The sequence below is a fragment of the Lipophrys pholis genome, assembly GCF_963383615.2.
Source record: "Lipophrys pholis genome assembly, chromosome: 1".
NCBI classification, from domain to species: Eukaryota; Metazoa; Chordata; class Actinopteri; order Blenniiformes; family Blenniidae; genus Lipophrys; species Lipophrys pholis.
Genome location: NC_137635.1, coordinates 54,420,294 through 54,440,293, shown reverse-complemented (window position 1 = coordinate 54,440,293; position 20,000 = coordinate 54,420,294). Strand labels below are relative to the sequence as shown.

General features: G+C 40.0%; 1 protein-coding gene across 31 annotated transcripts in view; it reads right to left on the bottom strand.

Moving 5' to 3' along the window:
- The window catches only part of dtna (dystrobrevin, alpha), a 23,090-nt gene extending 19,305 nt beyond the window's left edge, over positions 1-3,785 (bottom strand). For 10 of the 31 annotated variants that reach the window (XM_080483289.1, XM_080483300.1, XM_080483307.1 and 7 more), the window contains exon 1: positions 3,434-3,785. Coding sequence is in view for 10 of the 31 variants with exons in the window: in XM_080483282.1 (XP_080339408.1) it covers positions 260-276 (17 nt within the window). In the remaining 21 variants the exon portion in view is untranslated. Of the gene's footprint in view, positions 1-259; positions 424-1,218; positions 1,302-3,239 lie in introns of those variants that run through there. The other 21 variants (XM_080483282.1, XM_080483281.1, XM_080483292.1 and 18 more) reach the window with 7 other exon arrangements.
- Positions 3,786-20,000: the final 16,215 nt, after the last annotated feature.

The window sequence follows — 20,000 nt, the reverse complement described above, 5'->3', positions numbered from 1 at the left end:
TTGTGATTGTGAAGTGATGAGAGCAGCGGCTTCACATCATCGCTCAGTGTCCCGCGACATCGTGTTACGTTCACAGACAAACCAGCTTTCATGTACAAACTAATAAATGTGTGTGTGTGTGTGTGTGTGTGTGTGTGTGTGTGTGTGTGTGTGTGTGTGTGTGTGTGTGTGTGTGTGTGTCCTGCTCGTGTTAAGAACCACAGAAACGGACTCCTTCATGGTTCACGTCTGATTGAAACACGAGTTAAAGGGACGGTACCTTTTATAAAGCACCATGCTGGAGGTCGTCCTCTGAGTCCAGTGAGCCTCCGTCTTCCACCGTACAAACTCCCAACACCAACAACGTCCAGAGCCCCAGAACCACAGACACAGCCCCCCCCCCCCCCCACACACACTGCACCTCACAGTACAGTACCCCCACCCACCCCCACCCCCGCCCGGGTTGGACACCCCCTGCCTCTATCTTTAACTCGGCAGGAGGAGGCGCCACATTCCTCCGCCGCCTCTCTGGTTGCAGCTTCTTCCAGTCCTCACACCCCAGTAACTGATTACTGTTGCTTAAGTTACTTTTGTGGTACAAACAAAGAGCCGCCGCCTCTCGCCGTCACGCTCCGGGTGTTAGCATTAGCGCTCGAGTCACTAAACTCCTGTTTACACGTTGATCCTTAAAGAAAACACCGCGTAGAAGAACTTTACACATAATTCTGAACTTTGCATATGAAGTAACTTTAAAGTAACTACTTTTTTTTGTAAAGAAGTAACTTGCAAGAGCAACTGCTTCCAAATTAATAAGGAACTAGATTAGATTAGATCAGACTTCATTAATCCCACATGGGATTGATCTGATCTAATCTAATCTAGTTACTAGTTACTTTTAAACCTTATAAGAACGAATTACTGGGTAACAGGGAGTTCTTTGCAAATCAAAAGTAATTAATTACTTAACTGGATATGCGGGGTAGAAGATGGATGGATGGATGTAAGAGTAATCCTACACCTCTTTGAAAAAGTAACTATAGCCGGGTAACAATACTAAATTTACCTTGTATTTGCAGTAAATAGTAAAGTAACCATTAGTTTTTAAAGAAGTAACTCCTAAGTGTAACAAGTTACTAAGTAGCATGCGAGCCCTTAATGAATTAGATACTTTGTTTTTGCAGTAACTACTCCCGTTTGTGTGTAGTAACTGTAATGGTGCACTGATTGGCGGTAACTAACCTTGACGAGAGTAACTAAAGAGTAAGTACTCAGGGTTGTCCTTCAGACGGTCTCTGCTCGCAGGACGCCACAGCTGTCGCTCTGATTGGTTATTTATATCAGCTGTGATCCAGCCGCCGCTCGTCTCCATGGTAACGGCTGCCAGGGGGGGAAACACTGCGGGGACGTTAAACGGGGGCGCCGCCGTAAATCTCACCTCCTCAGGGTAACTCCTCCTTTCTGAGTAACTTGTAACTGTAACTCCTACACTTTGGACTGTAACCAGCCAGTAACTGATTACTAACGAGGAAAGCGGGTACTCTGCTAGTTACCCATTACTTTTAAGTACTTGTAAACAGTTGCAGAGCTGCAGTCTCGCTGTGTTTGACCAGATACCAGTAAAGTACCACTTTCAGAAAGGAGTTTGTATTATTTCAATTGTTTTCTTGACGATTTTTAAATGTTTTAAACAACTTGTGAATTTTAGACTGAACTTTTTAAACTATTCGCACTTTATTTCCCTCATTTTACTTTTTTCTCTAAGTTTTCAAACTTTTCTTCAGCCTCACGTTATTTACTTATTTATTTATTTAACTTGTTTTGGTATTTTTTTCTAACTGAACTTTTTTCTTCCCCAAAATCTTTTCAGATTTTATTTTCGCACGACATTTAGTAAAAAAAGTAAAAACGCAACGATGTAGTTTTAATGTTGGTCCACTAGTTGGTGCTGTTTTTAGTCTTTGTAATGAAGCGCCACACACACACACACACACACACACACACACACACACACACACACACACACACACACACACAGCAGAGAACAAGAAGCTCTAATCATTAACAACAGGAGAACACAGACATTATAGTGGACAGACCACCAAGTTACAGTGACTGTCAAAATAAAAGTAACAAGTTGGATTGTTATTACGGTGACTGTCAAAATAAAACCACCAAGTTGGATTGTTATTACGGTGACTGTCAAAATAAAACTACCAAGTTGGATTGTTATTACGGTGACTGTCAAAATAAAACCACCAAGTCGGATTGTTATTACGGTGACTGTCAAAATAAAACCACCAAGTTGGATTGTTATTACGGTGACTGTCAAAATAAAACTACCAAGTTGGATTGTCATTACGGTGACTGTCAAAATAAAACCACCAAGTCGGATTGTTATTACGGTGACTGTCAAAATAAAACCACCAAGTTGGATTGTTATTACGGTGACTGTCAAAATAAAACTACCAAGTTGGATTGTCATTACGGTGACTGTCAAAATAAAACCACCAAGTCGGATTGTTATTACGGTGACTGTCAAAATAAAACCACCAAGTTAGATTGTTATTACAGTGACTGTCATTTAGAGAGTTACAGGTTCAGTTCCCACCCCCACATGTCGAAGTGTCCTTGAACAAGACACTGAATCCCAGATTGACAGCACGTCAGCAGCCCCCACTGGTGAATAGGATTAACAAAGTAAAGCGATTCACACGGTGGAACGGCACCGGAACTGACGTCTATTCACACAATTCACTTTTTGCATTTCTCACTTTATTTGCATTATTTTTATAATCAGCCTATTCTCCACAATCTTTAACAATTTAACATTACAACTGTTTTGCTTCTCAACTTTTAAGACTATATTTAAGTAAGAAAATGTATTTTTTTATTATCGGTTTTGGGTTTTTGGTAAAAATTATTTCGATTTGAGGGAAAGAAATAAACTTCACCCTCCTTTTTAACTGGGACACTTTAATTGCTCGTTTCTCACTTTGTGAACTTGGAAAACTTTGAATGTTAAGAGTAGATTTCTGTAAATAAATGTTGTTCTTTGATGGATTGCTTCTATAATTCAATACTTTGTTTTATGCAAACTTTTTTTAACCTTTTGTCAAACATTTCAAGATGGTTCGTCTTTCGTCAGTAAACTTTTCATCTTTATCAGTTAAAATATAACTTGTTCGTGTTTTATGTTTTAAACTTTGGACACTCTGTATTGTACCTGATGGGCACGCGCCTTCATGCGCGTGCATGCTCACCTGTCAAGTCTGCAGACACCTGTGTGCACGTACGCGGACACCTGCACGCATTTCCCCGACGAGGAGGAGGTTGTGTCCCCGGCTGCAGCGGCTGTTCTCCGCCCGGAGGGAGCGGAGGAGGACCGGGGCTCCTGCCGCCTCCTGCCGCCTCCTGCCGCCTCCTGCAAACCCGCAGCGGCTTCAACGGGACTTACCGGAATCTATCTCCAGGCTCGTCGCGCAAACGTCGCTGTTCTCCGTTGCGTCGTCCGGTGTCCGCCGCTGCATGTTCCCCGGTTCAGTCCCGGTTCAGTCCCGGTGCTGGAAACGCTCGAGCGGCGGCAGGCGCGCGCGGAGCGGAGCGAGGTGACGTAATGCGTCGCCGTGTCCGCAAAGTGTTGAAGTTCGACAATGAAAACGGGGGGAAAAGAGCAGATTCACGCACAAATACATCCGCACAGGTGCGCAGCGAGAGCGCGCACACGCGCAGTGTGCGTCACTGTTACAGCTGCGCTCTTTTTACGGCTTTTTATGCGCATTAAATAGGATGACGTCACGTAAACAAGTAACGATTGTCAAAATAAAGCGAACTAATAAACTACTACAAATTCCATTAATAACAACAACAATAATAGCGTCATCATTGTATTCATCATAAAACCTTTAAACTATGTAAATAAATCTATATAAATGGTTATAAATGAACAATTCAGTAAAAGTAATCCAGTATAAATAATGCTTTATCTATTTTTCTAATACTATTGATAATAAGATTAGGAAATAATAGTTTTAAAAAGTATGATATTACATATATTTACAATCAAATTAGAAGAAAAATAATAATAAAACAATTTATGGACAAAATAGAAGGTAGATGTAAAACAAAAAGGCCTAAAAATATATAAAAGACATGTCAAATTTGTAAAAAGTGCAATAATAAGCAAATGAGGTCTTATTGTATTTGATATATATTGAATATTTAAAATATACTTTATTGTCAGTTCCTTTAAAAAACAAAACATCGCAGGTTACAGTCTTGGAGAGGTAGATAAATAGTACAAAGGATAAAATAGAAATGAAATTAGCTTATTAAATATATATTGCAATTTAACATTTTGCCACAATGACAAGAAAATACCACAAACTGTGCAATTATGTAAAAATGAAGCATAATAAACTCAATGATTAATGGGCTTTTGCAAACAGCACAACAATATAGTCAAGGATTAAAGGATATAGTGTCAGAAGCTCATCAGATCCGAGTTCCTGCAGGTCAGTGACGGGCTACAAGGTTTTACATCAGCATGTTTCAAAATCATCTGCAGAACATCTGGAGGAGAACATCCCGCATCTGCACATCTCACACTGATGGAGGAAACGCAGAAATGCACCGGATGCACCTGAACGCACCTCACCTTCCCTGTTGCTAAGCGACCTCCACAGATGATTGACAGTCATGCTTCTTCCAGAGAAAAAAGTTGATGAAACATTTAATTAAACGGAACTTTTAGAATGAAAACTGCACAGAAAGACACAACCTGTTCTTAAAATACACTCAGATGAGGTTTGTTTCTCTAACCACTGTGCAGCGCGCCTTAGAAATACTCCATTTAAAGTTCCTCTACCCAAACAAATCTTCCCATAAAGAATAAACCAAAACCAGAACCTCTCCTCTCATTCCAACCTGCAGGTTCCTCAATCCTTCACAATAAAGTCCAGAAGTTTCCAGACAAACCATCAAACTGTTGATGTTTCCTGACCGACGCCATCTTGGGAAACCTGCCCCAAGGGATTGTGGGACATCCAAGATGGCGGCAGCTCCAGCCAGAACATGAACATTTTGATAAAGCTCCAGACTTTGTCAAGGAAAGAGCCTTGAATCCTGGAGAAAGTCTGGATGTAGTGAGACTGAAGGTTTTTCCTCAGAGAATCCAGATGTGCAGAGATCCAGAGGACAAACGGGATCTTGTGACACGAAGCCTCGGGAACCTTCAGGAGGTTCTGTGACGCTGAGACGTCAACAAACCGGGGATGTCCCGCCAAAATAAAATGCTGTTAATACCAGTTAGTCTGAGTGTGAAGAGGAATTTCTTATTGGAAACGTATTCGAGATGTACATGGACGACTAAAGCTGGGTCTTAAATCTTTCATTTTCCCGAGTGGATTCTGGGAGAGGAACTTTAAACAAAACCAAACAAATTCATTTCCAAATTCTGCATCAGATTTTTCTTAATATCCCTTCGGTACCTCCTCCAGTATCACTTGCTCCTTGATTTTATCGTGTTACTTTTTATCATGAAAAACTCCCAAATTACACATTAAGACATTTTCACATCACATATTTTGCATTTTTTACCTAAACAAAGTATTTCTCAGTCAGTCCCGATATCCAGGCTCCTTTTGGATTTTAACCTCTAACTGATATCATCCTCACACTTGTTGTATTATGGGATATACTACATTACATTTTTCCCCGTTATTACCTATTTTTCTATTATCATTGCACTATATTTTCTCTTTTCTTCACTTTCTTTTATCTTCATCATCACTCCTTCCACTCCTCGAATGAGGAGTGGAAGAATCTATATATATATTTTTTTTTAATAAACATCCAACTGATGCGTCAAGGTGATGACATTTATTAAAATAAATAAAATGAATAAATAATCGGTTTGAATCTCAGGAAAAAGTTAAATTTTAATAAAAGCACAGTAAAATCACTCCAGTGGAAGATTAGACTAAATGTGGCCTGTATGTGTACCTGTCAACTCGAAGGTGTTTCAACAAAATAAAATAACGTACTATTTAGTTTGTGATTTGTTGAGTTCTGATGAAATGTTGAGCAGTGATTGTTTGCACACGGTGTCAAAATGACCTGAGGTGGGGAGAAGAAGCACAAGACAAGTTAGTGCAACAACAAAGAAAATGACAATGGAAGAAGGCTGGTCGCTCTGGAGGAGCCACGCGAGAAGGAAGTGGAATTAAAAAGCTCTGAGGACGTGGGACGGGTGAAGTGCAGCGGAGACTGAGAAGGTGAGCCCACATTTTAAGTCTCAGTCACCTGAGAAACACCCATCCAACACCGCTATGCTACCAGCGCCCCCTAGTGTTGCTCAATGAGCACAAGCTGTGCAGCATGGAGGAGAGATTCCCTCCAATCAGAGAGTGAGAAAAAGGCCAGAAAATAAAGTAATAATCCAACAGATATAATATGTCTGTGGTCCAGTATACAAATACACAGAAGACGTCTTGTAGCGCCGCGTTATGGAATAATGGTGCAATATGTAATAAATGTTCAACTCATTATGTAATAACGCTGCATTTTGTAATAACAAGTTATATTTTGCAAGTTTTTACAAAATGCAGGTTAAGTGATTAAATGCACCCAGTGGCACAAACAATATGGTTTCATATATATATATATATATATATATATATATATATGGATATATCCATGTCTATGGATAAAAGGCAAAATCTATCACATGATGCACCAAATTATTACATTTTTTTAAAAAAAGGTGGAAGATCCACATTTTGTAAAAACTGATGCATTATGTAAAAAGTTATTAGAAAATGCATTCCAGAATTTTATTACAAAATGCACCATTATTACATAATGAATTGAAAATGTACCATTATTACATAAAGAATTGAAAATGTACCATTATTAAAAATTGCAGCGCTACACACTTTAAATAATTTTTTTTAGAAACAATGAGCCGTGTGCTGTTAAGACAGAGTTTGATTGAAGTGCAGTTGGCAGAGCAGCACCGTCTTTCAATGGATTCAAGAAATGGTGGTAAACATAAGCAACAACAACAAAAGAAATACTTAACTATCATAGCTTAACCCTAAACACATATTCTAAATTACTGACCTTTAAACTAAGAAATAACATAATAGAGAGTAATCTTAAAAATCAAATCAGGTTATTTTTCCCTTAAATTTGCCAAATTGGAAATAACCTTCAGCCAGCAGGTGATTTTGGGTCATTTTACTGAAGAAATATTGTAAAACTGCAGAACAAAATTCTGAAAAATAAACTCACGTTTTGGATTTCTTTTACAATAACTTGTTAATCATTAATCAGTACAAACAACAACAACATATCAGCATACTGAATTGATTAGCTTCATGCTAACTTAAAACTGAAAATCCCATAGACCGGCTAACTTGATAGCACCGTTACATTTTTTCGTTTAAACGCTGAAATAATATTTTTTACATTTGACATTTCATTTGAATTCTGCAATGAGGACTCTCACAGGTCATTTCAGCATAAAGGATTATTGCTACTTGCAGACAGAGCCTCTTTGCTGTGAGGAAAAGTAAAACAAGAACACAAAAGCAGCAGCTTAACCGCCGACACAGCTGGAGCGAGAGCCACATTGGATTGAACTACAACAAGCCTGAAGGGACAAACGCAACGGAAAGCAATAGTCCTGATTGCTTGGCACAGTAAATAAATATATATTACTTTCAAAATGTTTTAACATTGACTGAATAAAGATGCCACATTTCTCTATGGTCCCACATATTTTGCATAAGCGCCTGGGCCAGTTCAACCAACAACCACAAATAAAGCATATACAGGAGGACGCTGTATTCACAGACGATGAAACGTCGCAGATAATCTTAAAGAATAATAAAATACGTGACGAGTCTGTGCCCCACCTGCCCCCCCCCCCTAATGACCGGTCGCCCCTGGAAATGCGGGACGACCAACAGGGTCAAAGGTCAACAGGAAGGTTGAGACGAATGAGTATAAAAAGAGCCTCGTATGGAGGAAGAGAGTCTGTCAGGAGTAAAGATGGAAAAAAACTGGAGCAACAATTCAAATGTTTCCTAAATTATAAAAAACAAGAGAACAGACTGAATTGTGGGCGGGAACAAACCGCATGTACTCTGAAAACCATCGCCTGAGAAGTAATAAACTACAGGTACTTACATTATTGTCATTAAGTACTTATTTAGGATAAGGGTACATTCGTTAGTAACTTTTTTTTGAGAATGTAATTTATGTATGTATTTACAGAAACCACTGATGACCAATTTCTCTGTTTTGAGGTGAAGATTTTAATGTTAAAGTTCATTAAAAAAAAACGTTTAAACTCAAATATAAAGCAAATCTTTAAAAAGATGTAGATTTTTGTTTTTGATAATTTACTTACAACATTTTTTCCTAAATATTTTACACTTTTTAGTGAACACTGATCATGTAGCAGGAACAAATATCTACTGTATTTTAGTTTTTCTGTTTTTACAACATGTTAATGATACAGTCTTAATTCAAGGGAAGAAGATGAGTAAATTAATGCTTCTTTGAATATTTATCTATATCTTGAGTTCTTACTTTATTATATATTCAAAATAAGTCATTCATTCATTTTCACCAAATACTCTAGTTAATACTTTAAACTGTGAAGAAGTTGAAACCTTAAGTTCTGCATGTTTGTAGTTAATAAGTAAAAAACATTTATTTGCTATTGTCGACTTTTATACTCTCAGAAAACAGATTTTCTTTTTGATGTAATGTGATTACATGCGGAAAAGAAAGTATTTTCCCCACAGCAGTGCTTGGACTTGTAATAGATTACAGAAGCAGTATGACAGCAGTTGGACCTTTTCCCCTCCTTGCTCATTCTAACAGGCCTGTCCACCAGGTGGCGCCCTCTCACCACTCAGACTGGCGTCCTTGGGTTTGTCTGCAGACTCAAATGAGTCGTCTCTTCTCTCACTGATGCTCTCTATGTCTTATTTCACAGCCAAATAAATTCTACTAATTACTTTTCTCAATACGAATTAATGGAGTTTGGTGAGTTTCTGTGACGTCAGCGCCGCTCGGGGCTTCGGCTTTCAGATCAACGTGACAAAGTCACCGACGTCTCTTCAAGTTTGGCGCAGGAATCGAACGCACTTCACACCTGCAGGACGGAGAGGAGGAAACCTGAGGTCGACAAGTATTCCCGGGGTGCGGCGGTGCAGTCTGGACAACAGACCCGAGTGATTTGGACTCTTAAAAGACAACAGCAAACGCACGCAAAATTCATTTCAAAACCACGAAAAACGTGGCCAACGAGGACGTATTCAACCCTGCAGGGCGAACCGAAGGGTTCCCGATATTACCGCTGCGTCCATAAAGTAAACTAATATCACACATCTCCGAACAACTTCAACCTAAAGGATGGAAAAGCATCTTCAAAGGTACAATATCGACTTGTTTAGTACAAAAACTGGAAAAATGACCTAAAATGACACAAAACATCGATTCAGTCATCGAAAATACGTTTGTGTTGTACTGCGGGTAGAGAAAACGCACGCTGGAAGGTAATACCACGTGCCACCACAAGGTGGTACAGTGAGTCAGACAGCGGCGAATCATGAGTCGACACTTAAAACCCTTTGAAGTCAGGCTCACTGCTGCCACCCAATGGGCAAAACTGTCACGACATCAACACAACAAACAGCAGCTGCTGCAGTGGGGGTCCAGACGGAAAGTTAAACTTTATAAAATAACTCTGGTAGAAATACTGTGACGTTACACATCTAATTAAAGAAGAGGTACTCAGCTGCAAGGACTAATAATGGATGTAAATAAAACTCTTACATAAACCAAGTGAAGCAACAAATACCCAAATCCAATAGAAAAACAATAGAAAAGAAGAAAAAGGTTTGGATCAACTAGTTTCTACTCTGCTCCGGTGAAAACTGCTGACAAAGTGTAAAAGAAAAGACTTGAAATGAGAAGGAAACTCTGAAACGGGTCAAAATAAGTAAAGTATTTTAGGAAAAAACTAAACATTTTATATAAAGTTATATGAATTTCTATTGAGTGACATTTGACACCTCATTTTAATCTTAAATAACTAAAGAATAAACAGGATCTCGAAACATAAAGTCATTAATTATAGTGTTCGTATTGATCGCCAATCATATCACGGTCACATTACTGCTCAATATTATTGTATGTTACGTATGTTGTATGTTCACCTGATGATGTTCAGCCCTAGTTCAAACAATTAATGAATTAAAATGTTTTATAGCCCTTTTGGGGAGAAATAAAAGTGCCTTCCTCAAAAATAAAAGCCCTCCTGTGTTTAATTTGTTTTTTTTACATTTGATAACATGCTTTGGGGGTAAATTCTGTCAAATTTTGATTTATTTGCATTTTTCTTCCGACGTGAAAGTGACTGAAAACTGTTTAATTTGGTAGATTTATGTAGGAAACGTGGGAAATGTTGTGTTTGTGAAACGAGGAAGGTGTCCGAAGTTTCTCCCCTGCCTGCGGGAGTGCGGAGGGGCACTCGGGATTTCACTGTTTGTTGCTGTATTAGTCCAGCGTCTCCCCGACACTTCAGTCCACACTCAAATCGCTCGGTTTTAACAATTGAGTGCTTTTCCATTAAATCCAGTGCAGATGTTCATGGTCCCCAGAGGATGGATCCTAATAACTTCAATAATTTTCATTTAGCTTTTCCACTTCTTAATTTCTGTAGTTCGCGATGGGATGCATCAAAATGACCAAATTCTGCCCCGGCTGTGCTTCAGCTTAACGCCGACAGGAAAACACGGAGGTGTATCGGCTGGGAGGACACACTTTGTTTTCGGACGCGAAAATTGTTCATTTTATTTGGTAAAACATGTCATGAAAACTGTAACAGCGGCGCTCTGTTAGAGCTCTACCTGCTAATGTGGAAGAGAACTCCGATTTTATTGGATTTTTGTTCTTAATATACTAAAATCCTGAAGAAATACGGTCATACAAATGGTAGAAATCAGCAAATCTGCTCGACCTCAGATTCTGCTTGTTATACTCGTAGAACAGCTGTGAACACTTTCACCTCCTGAATGAAAATCGCCGCTGAAGATCAGCTCAGGAGCCGGGAAAAACTTTGTTTTTGCATTTTTGTTACAGTAAAGTTTTGCATGTCAACATTTTGAAAATGAAGTCTGTTTACAGAAACGGCAGAAGCGCTGAAAACGATGTATTTAACATGCCGGGCCACTAGTTGGTGCTGTTGTTTTTGTAATGAAGTCACCACACACATGCAGCAGAGAACAATGAGCTCTAAACATGAACACTGGGAGAACACGGACGTTCTAGTGGACAGACCACCAAGTTGGATTGTTATTACGGTGACTGTCAAAATAAAAGTACCAAGTTGGATTGTTATTACGGTGACTGTCAAAATAAAAGTACCAAGTTGGATTGTTATTACGGTGACTGTCAAAATAAAAGTACCAAGTTGGATTGTTATTACGGTGACTGTCAAAATAAAACTACCAAGTTGGATTGTTATTACGGTGACTGTCAAAATAAAAGTACCAAGTTGGATTGTTATTACTGTGACTGTCAAAATAAAACTACCAAGTTGGATTGTTATTACGGTGACTGTCAAAAAAAAACTACGAAGTTGGATTGTTATTACGGTGACTGTCAAAATAAAACCACCAAGTTAGATTGTTATTACTGTGACTGTCAAAATAAAACTACCAAGTTGAATTGTTATTACGGTGACTGTCAAAATAAAACTACCAAGTTGGATTGTTATTACGGTGACTGTCAAAATAAAACTACCAAGTTGGATTGTTATTACGGTGACTGTCAAAATAAAACTACCAAGTTGGATTGTTATTACGGTGACTGTCAAAATAAAACTACCAAGTTGGATTGTTATTACGGTGACTGTCAAAATAAAACCACCAAGTTAGATTGTTATTACTGTGACTGTCAAAATAAAACCACCAAGTTGGATTGTTATTACGGTAACTGTCAAAATAAAACCACCAAGTTGGATTGTTATTACGGTAACTGTCAAAATAAAACTACCAAGTTGGATTGTTATTACTGTGACTGTCAAAATAAAACTACCAAGTTGGATTGTTATTACGGTGACTGTCAAAATAAAACTACCAAGTTGGATTGTTATTACGGTGACTGTCAAAATAAAACTACCTAGTTGGATTGTTATTATGGTGACTGTCAAAATAAAACTACCAAGTTTCCCTCGTTTGTTTGGAGTCAGTGCGTTTTTTGTTTTTTTTAAAGTTCCACCTTGAAAGCATTTTTCCAAAAGTTGTGTTCTCAGCAGCTTCCAGCATCGCTCTCATGTAAACGGACCCCAAAACGCAACAGAAGTCCAGGAGAACATCGGACTGGGAGTCATGACACCACGGAGGAAACTTTGTTCTGATTGGCTCTACTGAGCATGTGCAGAACTCTTTACGAATGCTGTGGACGTGCAGTAGCAGCGTTTCAGAAGCTTGGAGCGATTTTAAGAATTCCCACCTGAGGCCATTTTCAACAAGTTTTGTTGTCGGTGGCTCCGAGCGTTGGACGCTTCCACTTGAAAACGTTGTTTATATATATAATAATAATATACAATATTTTCTGTACTCAGAGCTCAAACACAGCGTTAATATTTCATGTGTTTATGACAAAGTATCCTGGAAGGAGACGACAGAACAGATTAAAGGTTAAAAGACTTTACAGAAGAATTCACAGAGAACCGACGTAAAGTTTCCAGCTTTATGTCAAAGAGAACTTCAATATCATTTCAGAGTGTGAGTGAAACCTGCAGGAGGTGCAGAGGGCAGACCTGCGTCGTATCTGATTGAATATCAGTGTGCTGCATATATTCACCACGGTGTGTACATGGCGTCACTGTACTGTGAGATTTCTGTTAGTGAGAGCGCAGTGAAGCAGGCGTGAGGAGAGGCGGCAGATGCTCCAGAAAATCACTGACAATGACGAGCAGAGGGAAAAGGCCAGAGACCGAGTGACCCGAGTCGCAGCCCGGCGCCGCAGCGCCCAGGAGGAGCAGCAGGAGGAGGAGGAGCAGCAGGAGGAGGAGGAGGAGGAGCAGGAGGAGGAGGAGGAGGAGCAGGCCGGGGTCAGCCTGGACATGCGTACGTCCTCCACCTATCGCGGAGGGTCACAGCGCAGAGTGAGAACCTGAGAGACTCGGTGTTTCTGCAGTGTTACTCACAGCTGCTGGACGTCAGGAGAACTGTGGCTGCTCCGATATCACCTGATGATCTGTGTCTGGATGATATCTGGACAGTACTTCATAAACTCAGATGTATTACATTTGCGGATGATACACATTTACTTTGCTGACAACAGCAGGAAAGGAGTTGATCAGGCCAAGAGATATTAATAAGTTATCATTGTATGAAAATATAATAAAATGTATGGTGTTTGGTCGCGTTGGGACAATTTCTGACAGTCAATTAATCCTAAATGGAGTAAAATATTAAAAGAGTACATTAAACTAAATTCCTGGATATAATCTTAGATTGTACATTCAGTGGGACACCACATATAGATTATGTAAAAAATACATTTTCTAAAACTATTGGTATTACTTACAAAACGACTTTTTGAAAAAGAAATGTCTACGTATACTGTATATATCATATATAATGCCATATAATGTCATTATATATGATATATAATGACATTATATGGCATTATAATGTCATGTTATATTGTGTTGAGCTTTAGGGAAATACATACAGAACACATCTAGACCCTCATTAAACTCCAGAAAATAATTATTACAATAATAAATAAAGCTTCGTATCATGAAACTACTAATAAACTATTTATAGAATCTTGCACGATAAAACTCGTAGATATTGTTTACTCATAAACATTATTACTATTTCGAGTGAAGAATAAAAGTCTTCCCACCGGTATTCAAAGTTTTTTAAATTAAGAGAAAATGATTTTACTTTCAGAGGATTGTGTGTCTTTGAAATAGGTAGTGTGAGAACTAATGTTATATTATGGGATGGTGACGACTTAAAATTGTGTAAATCCCCGTTGTGCTTCAAAAGAACATTGAAGTGAAAAAACAATTAAGGGTTCCAATGATTAATGACTGAAATCTTAAATGATGAAGAAAAATAACTTTTATGTTGTGTGTTTTTTTTTCTCTTCTTTTATATTACTGGTATTCAGGGTTACTTTATGGATTTTAAAAGATACACAAAAATAAGCCTGGGCTTTTCCCCAAAAAAATATTATGTGTGAAAACTTCTATAAACTGAGTGCAAAACAATGTAAGTTTTGTTCTGCAAAACGTTAACTGGTTTATCAATCTACCTGGAAACGATGAAGGGAGCTGGATTAAAGGACGAATCATAATATGGACGAGTGGGCAGAACAACAGAAAGACAAAGATCGACCAGAAAAGCTTCTTGACTTCTACAAACTGGAACCAGTCGACTCCCACCAACAGTTACCAGGACGCACCAGGAGGGGCAAACAGGGAAACGAGCAGACGTCTTCAACAGAGAACAACTTTCTTCAAGATCTTGAAAACTGACCAAGAAAAAAAAGATGTGCATGAAAATGGAGTCGTCAGAGGCTCCGGTGGCACGGTCCACCGAGTCACCACCGAGTCACCACCAGGTTCCAAAACATACAAGCACCCTGGTTCACCAAGACGTGTCAAGAAAACCCAGAACTTACAGAACGAAGAAATAATCCAGACCAAGAATCCTCAAGATCCTCGCTGAGCCGCCAAGAAACATCAAATCTTCTAGATGACCTTGAGCACAGAGACCGAAAATAAATCAACTTCACTTTAACAGGGAGAAACCTGCAGAACCAGATTCAGAGGAGAGGAAACCTGCAGAACCAGATTCAGAGGAGAAGAAACCTGCAGAACCAGACTCAGAGGAGAGGAAACCTGCAGAACCAGATTCAGAAGAGAGGAAACCTGCAGAACCAGATTCAGAGGGGAAGAAACCTGCAGAACCAGACTCAGAGGAGAAGAAACCTGCAGAACCAGACTAAGAAGAGAGGAAACCTGCAGAACCAGACTCAGAGGAGAAGAAACCTGCAGAACCAGACTAAGAAGAGAGGAAACCTGCAGAACCAGACTCAGAGGAGAAGAAACCTGCAGAACCAGACTCAGGGGAGAAGAAACCTGCAGAACCAGACTCAGAGGAGAAGAAACCTGCAGAACCAGACTAAGAAGAGAGGAAACCTGCAGAACCAGACTCAGAGGAGAAGAAACCTGCAGAACCAGATTCAGAGGAGAGGAAACCTGCAGAACCAGACTCAGAGGAGAAGAAACCTGCAGAACCAGACTAAGAAGAGAGGAAACCTGCAGAACCAGATTCAGAGAAGAAACCTGCACAACCAGACTCAGAGGAGAAGAAACCTGCAGAACCAGATTCAGAGGAGAGGAAACCTGCAGAACCAGACTAAGAGAGGAAACCTGCAGAACCAGATTCAGAGAAGAAACCTGCAGAACCAGACTAAGAGGAGAAGAAACCTGCAGAACCAGACTCAGGGGAGAAGAAACCTGCAGAACCAGACTCAGATTTAGAGACTTTCTGCTACAAGTTGCTCATCACAGAGACTGAAGGAGACATAAAACAAACACATTATTTGTATAATAATCAATACATAATTAGTCACTGATCCATGGTCTTCACCATGTCAACATGATCAATATGTAAGTTACAGAGACTCATTCAACTGTGATAACAATGTGATATAAACACAAATCAGCAGCTTGGAAACCGGAACCGAAAAGGACGATACTCAACAACTTCTAACTTTTATAAATGCTTATACTTATTACTAGCTTTAGTTACTTCCTTTTATCCTATTATATTTGTATATGTGCTCTTCACCTGGCTGCTGTGACGTTATGAATTCCCTCCGGTGATCAATAAAGTAAATCTATCCATCGATCAAAGAGCTTCGCTTCTGGTGGAAACGGCAGACGTTCGTGTGACGGGGAAAATAACGGACAGGAACAAGTGGAAAAAGAGAAAGAGCACTGGTGATATCCAAAAATATTGAACTTCAAAGCGCAGAGGCATTACCGCCAGTCAGTGTTCATCACAAATCATATTGTTTTTCACGACACGCTCACCTGATGGCGTGCGGCTTTAACTGCGACGCTGTTAAATCTCACATGCAGGCAGTGACTCCTGACAGCAGAATAAGTGTGAGATGAATGTGGTTTAATGAGAGTTTGGTTTGTTCCACAGAGGCTTGTTGATGTGGAGAAAGGCGGGTCTGTGTGACTCTGTACATACGCCACTGTGTGTGTGTGTGTGTGTGTGTGTGTGTGTGTGTGTGTGTGTGTGTGTGTGTGTGTGTGTGTGTGTGTGTGTGTGTGTGTGTGTGTGTGTGTGTGTGTGTGTGTGTGTGTGTGTGTGTGTTTTGGAGGAGGCTGTAAAGAAGCTCCTCGCTGTTTGTTTGTGTGTGTGTGTGTGTGTGTGTGTGTGTGTGTGTGTGTGTGTGTGTGTGTGTGTGTGTGTGTGTGTGTGTGTGTGTGTGTGTGTGTGTGTGTGTGTGTGTGTGTGTGATTAGTGTCAGCACATTGCTTGTCACAATACTTCCCTTAAGATACAGAGAAAAGAGCTGTGTGCAATTAAAATTACAAGCCATGGTCAATCTCGTTTAAGTGCTTTTCCCACAAATGACGACTCACTGTTGTTATCGTCTTCTGTCTGGATGGATTTGATGATGCGTGTCCTGCTGAGATGCTGTTCTGTTACCTGTAGGCCAACATTTTCTGCAGCAATCTCTGCGCAATGCAAGCCTGCGCCTCACTACATCAAATAAGCATACAATCAGGAGTGGTTTTTTTTTTTATATATATATATATATATTTCTGTCTTAGAAAAGCTGAATGTGCCGTGCACAAAATAGCTGGCAGTCACAGCCCCTTTTGTAAGAGAAAGCCCGATTTATTGTAAGGTTTTCATCTGCAGGATTATCAGCCCCAGCCAGAGCCTCGTTGCTGATGGGGGTTTCACATGGCTTATCTAATGTGAAATCGCCATGTGGTATATAGTTTCATTAAACGGTGATCAAGAATGCATTAGTTCAAAACAAGAAAAGGCAATGGAGCTTAAGCCGCCATGCATCCAAGTGCAGCAACTTTAAAGAAGTTGTTGGCGTGAGACAATTTGAGAATTAGAAGTCTTCCTCATAGACACAACTCCCATTAGCCAGATAAAAGTTAGTCATGCAGAGACGGCTTTAGTCTTTTTTTTTTTTTTTTTTTTCTCACAAGACGAAATAAGATGATATCACAACAAAACTCCCCGCCAAATAAAAAGATCACACCGAGGCTCAAGTTCGCAGGAAATTGGTCACTTTAATCACGGCGCCGCCGACATAAAGCACACATAATGTCTGCATTAGCATAACATAATCAGCCCGGTGTGCAGCGTGCGTGACGCACACGCACGCGCGCACACACACACACACACACACACACACACACACACACACACACACACACACACACACACACAGGTCACAGTGACATACACTAATCACACACACTGCCCACGCGTATCTCACTGTATGAGGTTACTAGTAGACTGTGTGTGTGTGTCTGTGTGTGTGTGTGTGTGTGTGTGTGTGTGTGTGTGTGTGTGTGTGTGTGTGTGTGTGTGTGTGTGTGTGTGTGTGTGTGTGTGTGTGTGTGTGTGTGTGTGTGTGTGTGTGTGTGTGTGTGTGCTGAGTTACAATCACAGTGAGAAGCACAAACACAAGTCTCACACACAGTTGTGGTCAACTCATCTTGTGCTAAAACACTTCTGGGGAAGTTCCTGTGTGAATAATGTTCACAGCTGAAGTTACATCAGTTAGAGGAGGAAGATGACCTATAATCTGGATGTTAGAGGAGGAAGATGCTCTATAATCTGGATGTAAGGGGGAAGATGCTCTATAATCTGGATGTTAGAGGAGGAAGATGCTCTATAATCTGGATGTTAGAGGAGGAAGATGCTCTATGATCTGGATGTTAGGAGGAAGATGCTCTATAATCTTATGTAAGGGGGAAGATGCTATATAATCTGGATGTTAGAGGAGGAAGATGACCTATAATCTGGATGTTAGGAGGAAGATGCTCTATGATCTGGATGTTAGGAGGAAGATGCTCTATAATCTTATGTAAGGGGGAAGATGCTATATAATCTGGATGTTAGAGGAGGAAGATGCTCTATAATCTTATGTAAGGGGGAAGATGCTATATAATCTGGATGTTAGAGGAGGAAGATTCTCTATAATCTGGACGTTAGAGGAGGAAGATTCTCTATAATCTGGATGATAGAGGAGGAAGATGCTCTATAATCTTATGTAAGGGGGAAGATGCTATATAATCTGGATGTTAGAGGAGGAAGATTCTCTATAATCTGGACGTTAGAGGAGGAAGATTCTCTATAATCTGGATGATAGAGGAGGAAGGTGCTCTATAATCTTATGGAAGGGGGAAGATGCTATATAATCTGGATGTTAGAGGAGGAAGATTCTCTATAATCTTATGTAAGGGGGAAGATGCTATATAATCTGGATGTTAGAGGAGGAAGATTCTCTATAATCTGGATGTTAGAGGAGGAAGATGCTCTATAATCTTATGTAAGGGGGAAGATGCTATATAATCTGGATGTTAGAGGAAGATTCTCTATAATCTGGATATTAGAGGAGGATGATATTCTAAAATCTGGCTGTTAGCGGGGAGATGCTCTGCAATCTGGATGTTAGAAGAGGAAAATGCTCTATGATCTTGATGTTAGAGGAGGCAGATGCTCTATAATCTAGATGTTTGGAGGAAGATGCATCTGAGGTGAAGTAGCAACATGCAGCCGGATATAAATATCAAAGCTAACCGCTATATATGCTGACCACGGCTCCTGCGGATGCAGGCTAATGCTAATGCTAACTCCCAATGTAACGTGTTCAATGTTGCCATCAGGAGTTAGTCCAGATTAATGAGGCTCCTCCACCAGTAAACAAGAGTTCAGTCAAATGGTAACCCTGAAGGCAGCGTCTTTAATTTACGCCAAAGTAACTCAGCTACTTTTTCACTGTAACTGTAACTATGGGTACTTTGACGACGCTGATGAGCCCCGTCATGTTTCTCCTGACGTGATGGAGCCGCAGGAGGACGGAGTAAACAATACAAAGTGCCGACGTTATCAGTTTCTTCTGCAATGAAGTGTAATTTGTTCCGTTTACACTTCACAACAGCATCAGATGGGCTTTGTCAGAGCAGCTCGGAGTAATTAAACCTGAAATCAATAGCAGGCATTTGTCATGTTTACAGCCCCTCTTTCTGCTGGGTTAAACTCATCACTTTAGTGCTGTTCTGTTTTTACTGCAGAGACACACTTCATTATGTCTGCAGGTAGAGTCCACACACACGCACGCACACACACACACACACACACACACACACACACACACACACACACACACACACACACACACACGCACAGTCTACAAGTAACCCGCTCAGTATCGATACTTTACAACTCACTTTTAAATTAAATAGTTAAATTCAAGTACTTACACGTCATGTTTGTGAAGAAGAACCGGCGATAAAACACCTCACAACAAAATACAATAGCGCTCACTTGAAATTGAGCAATTCCAGCAGATTATAATAGAATATTTAAGTCACTTTACCTGCAGTTGATTACATTTTAAGATTTGGATTTTAAGTGCAAGCCACAGTTTCAGATTAAAGTTCTTTAAATCAAATCGAAAACTAACTATCATACTTTATTAAATTCCTTTTTTTTTTTCTACATAGGTTTCCACAGGCAGTGGGGGGGGGGGGGGGGGGGGTTCAAAGGTCAACTGTGGAATTCAAACCTGCAAACTCCTGATGCCAAGTCCACTTCACTCAGGTCCAGACCACCACTGCCCCAGAACCGGGTGTTGAATTACAAACACTTTTATACACCGAGTCCTTTTGTCTCTTTGTCTCTCTCTCTCTCTCTCTCTCTCTC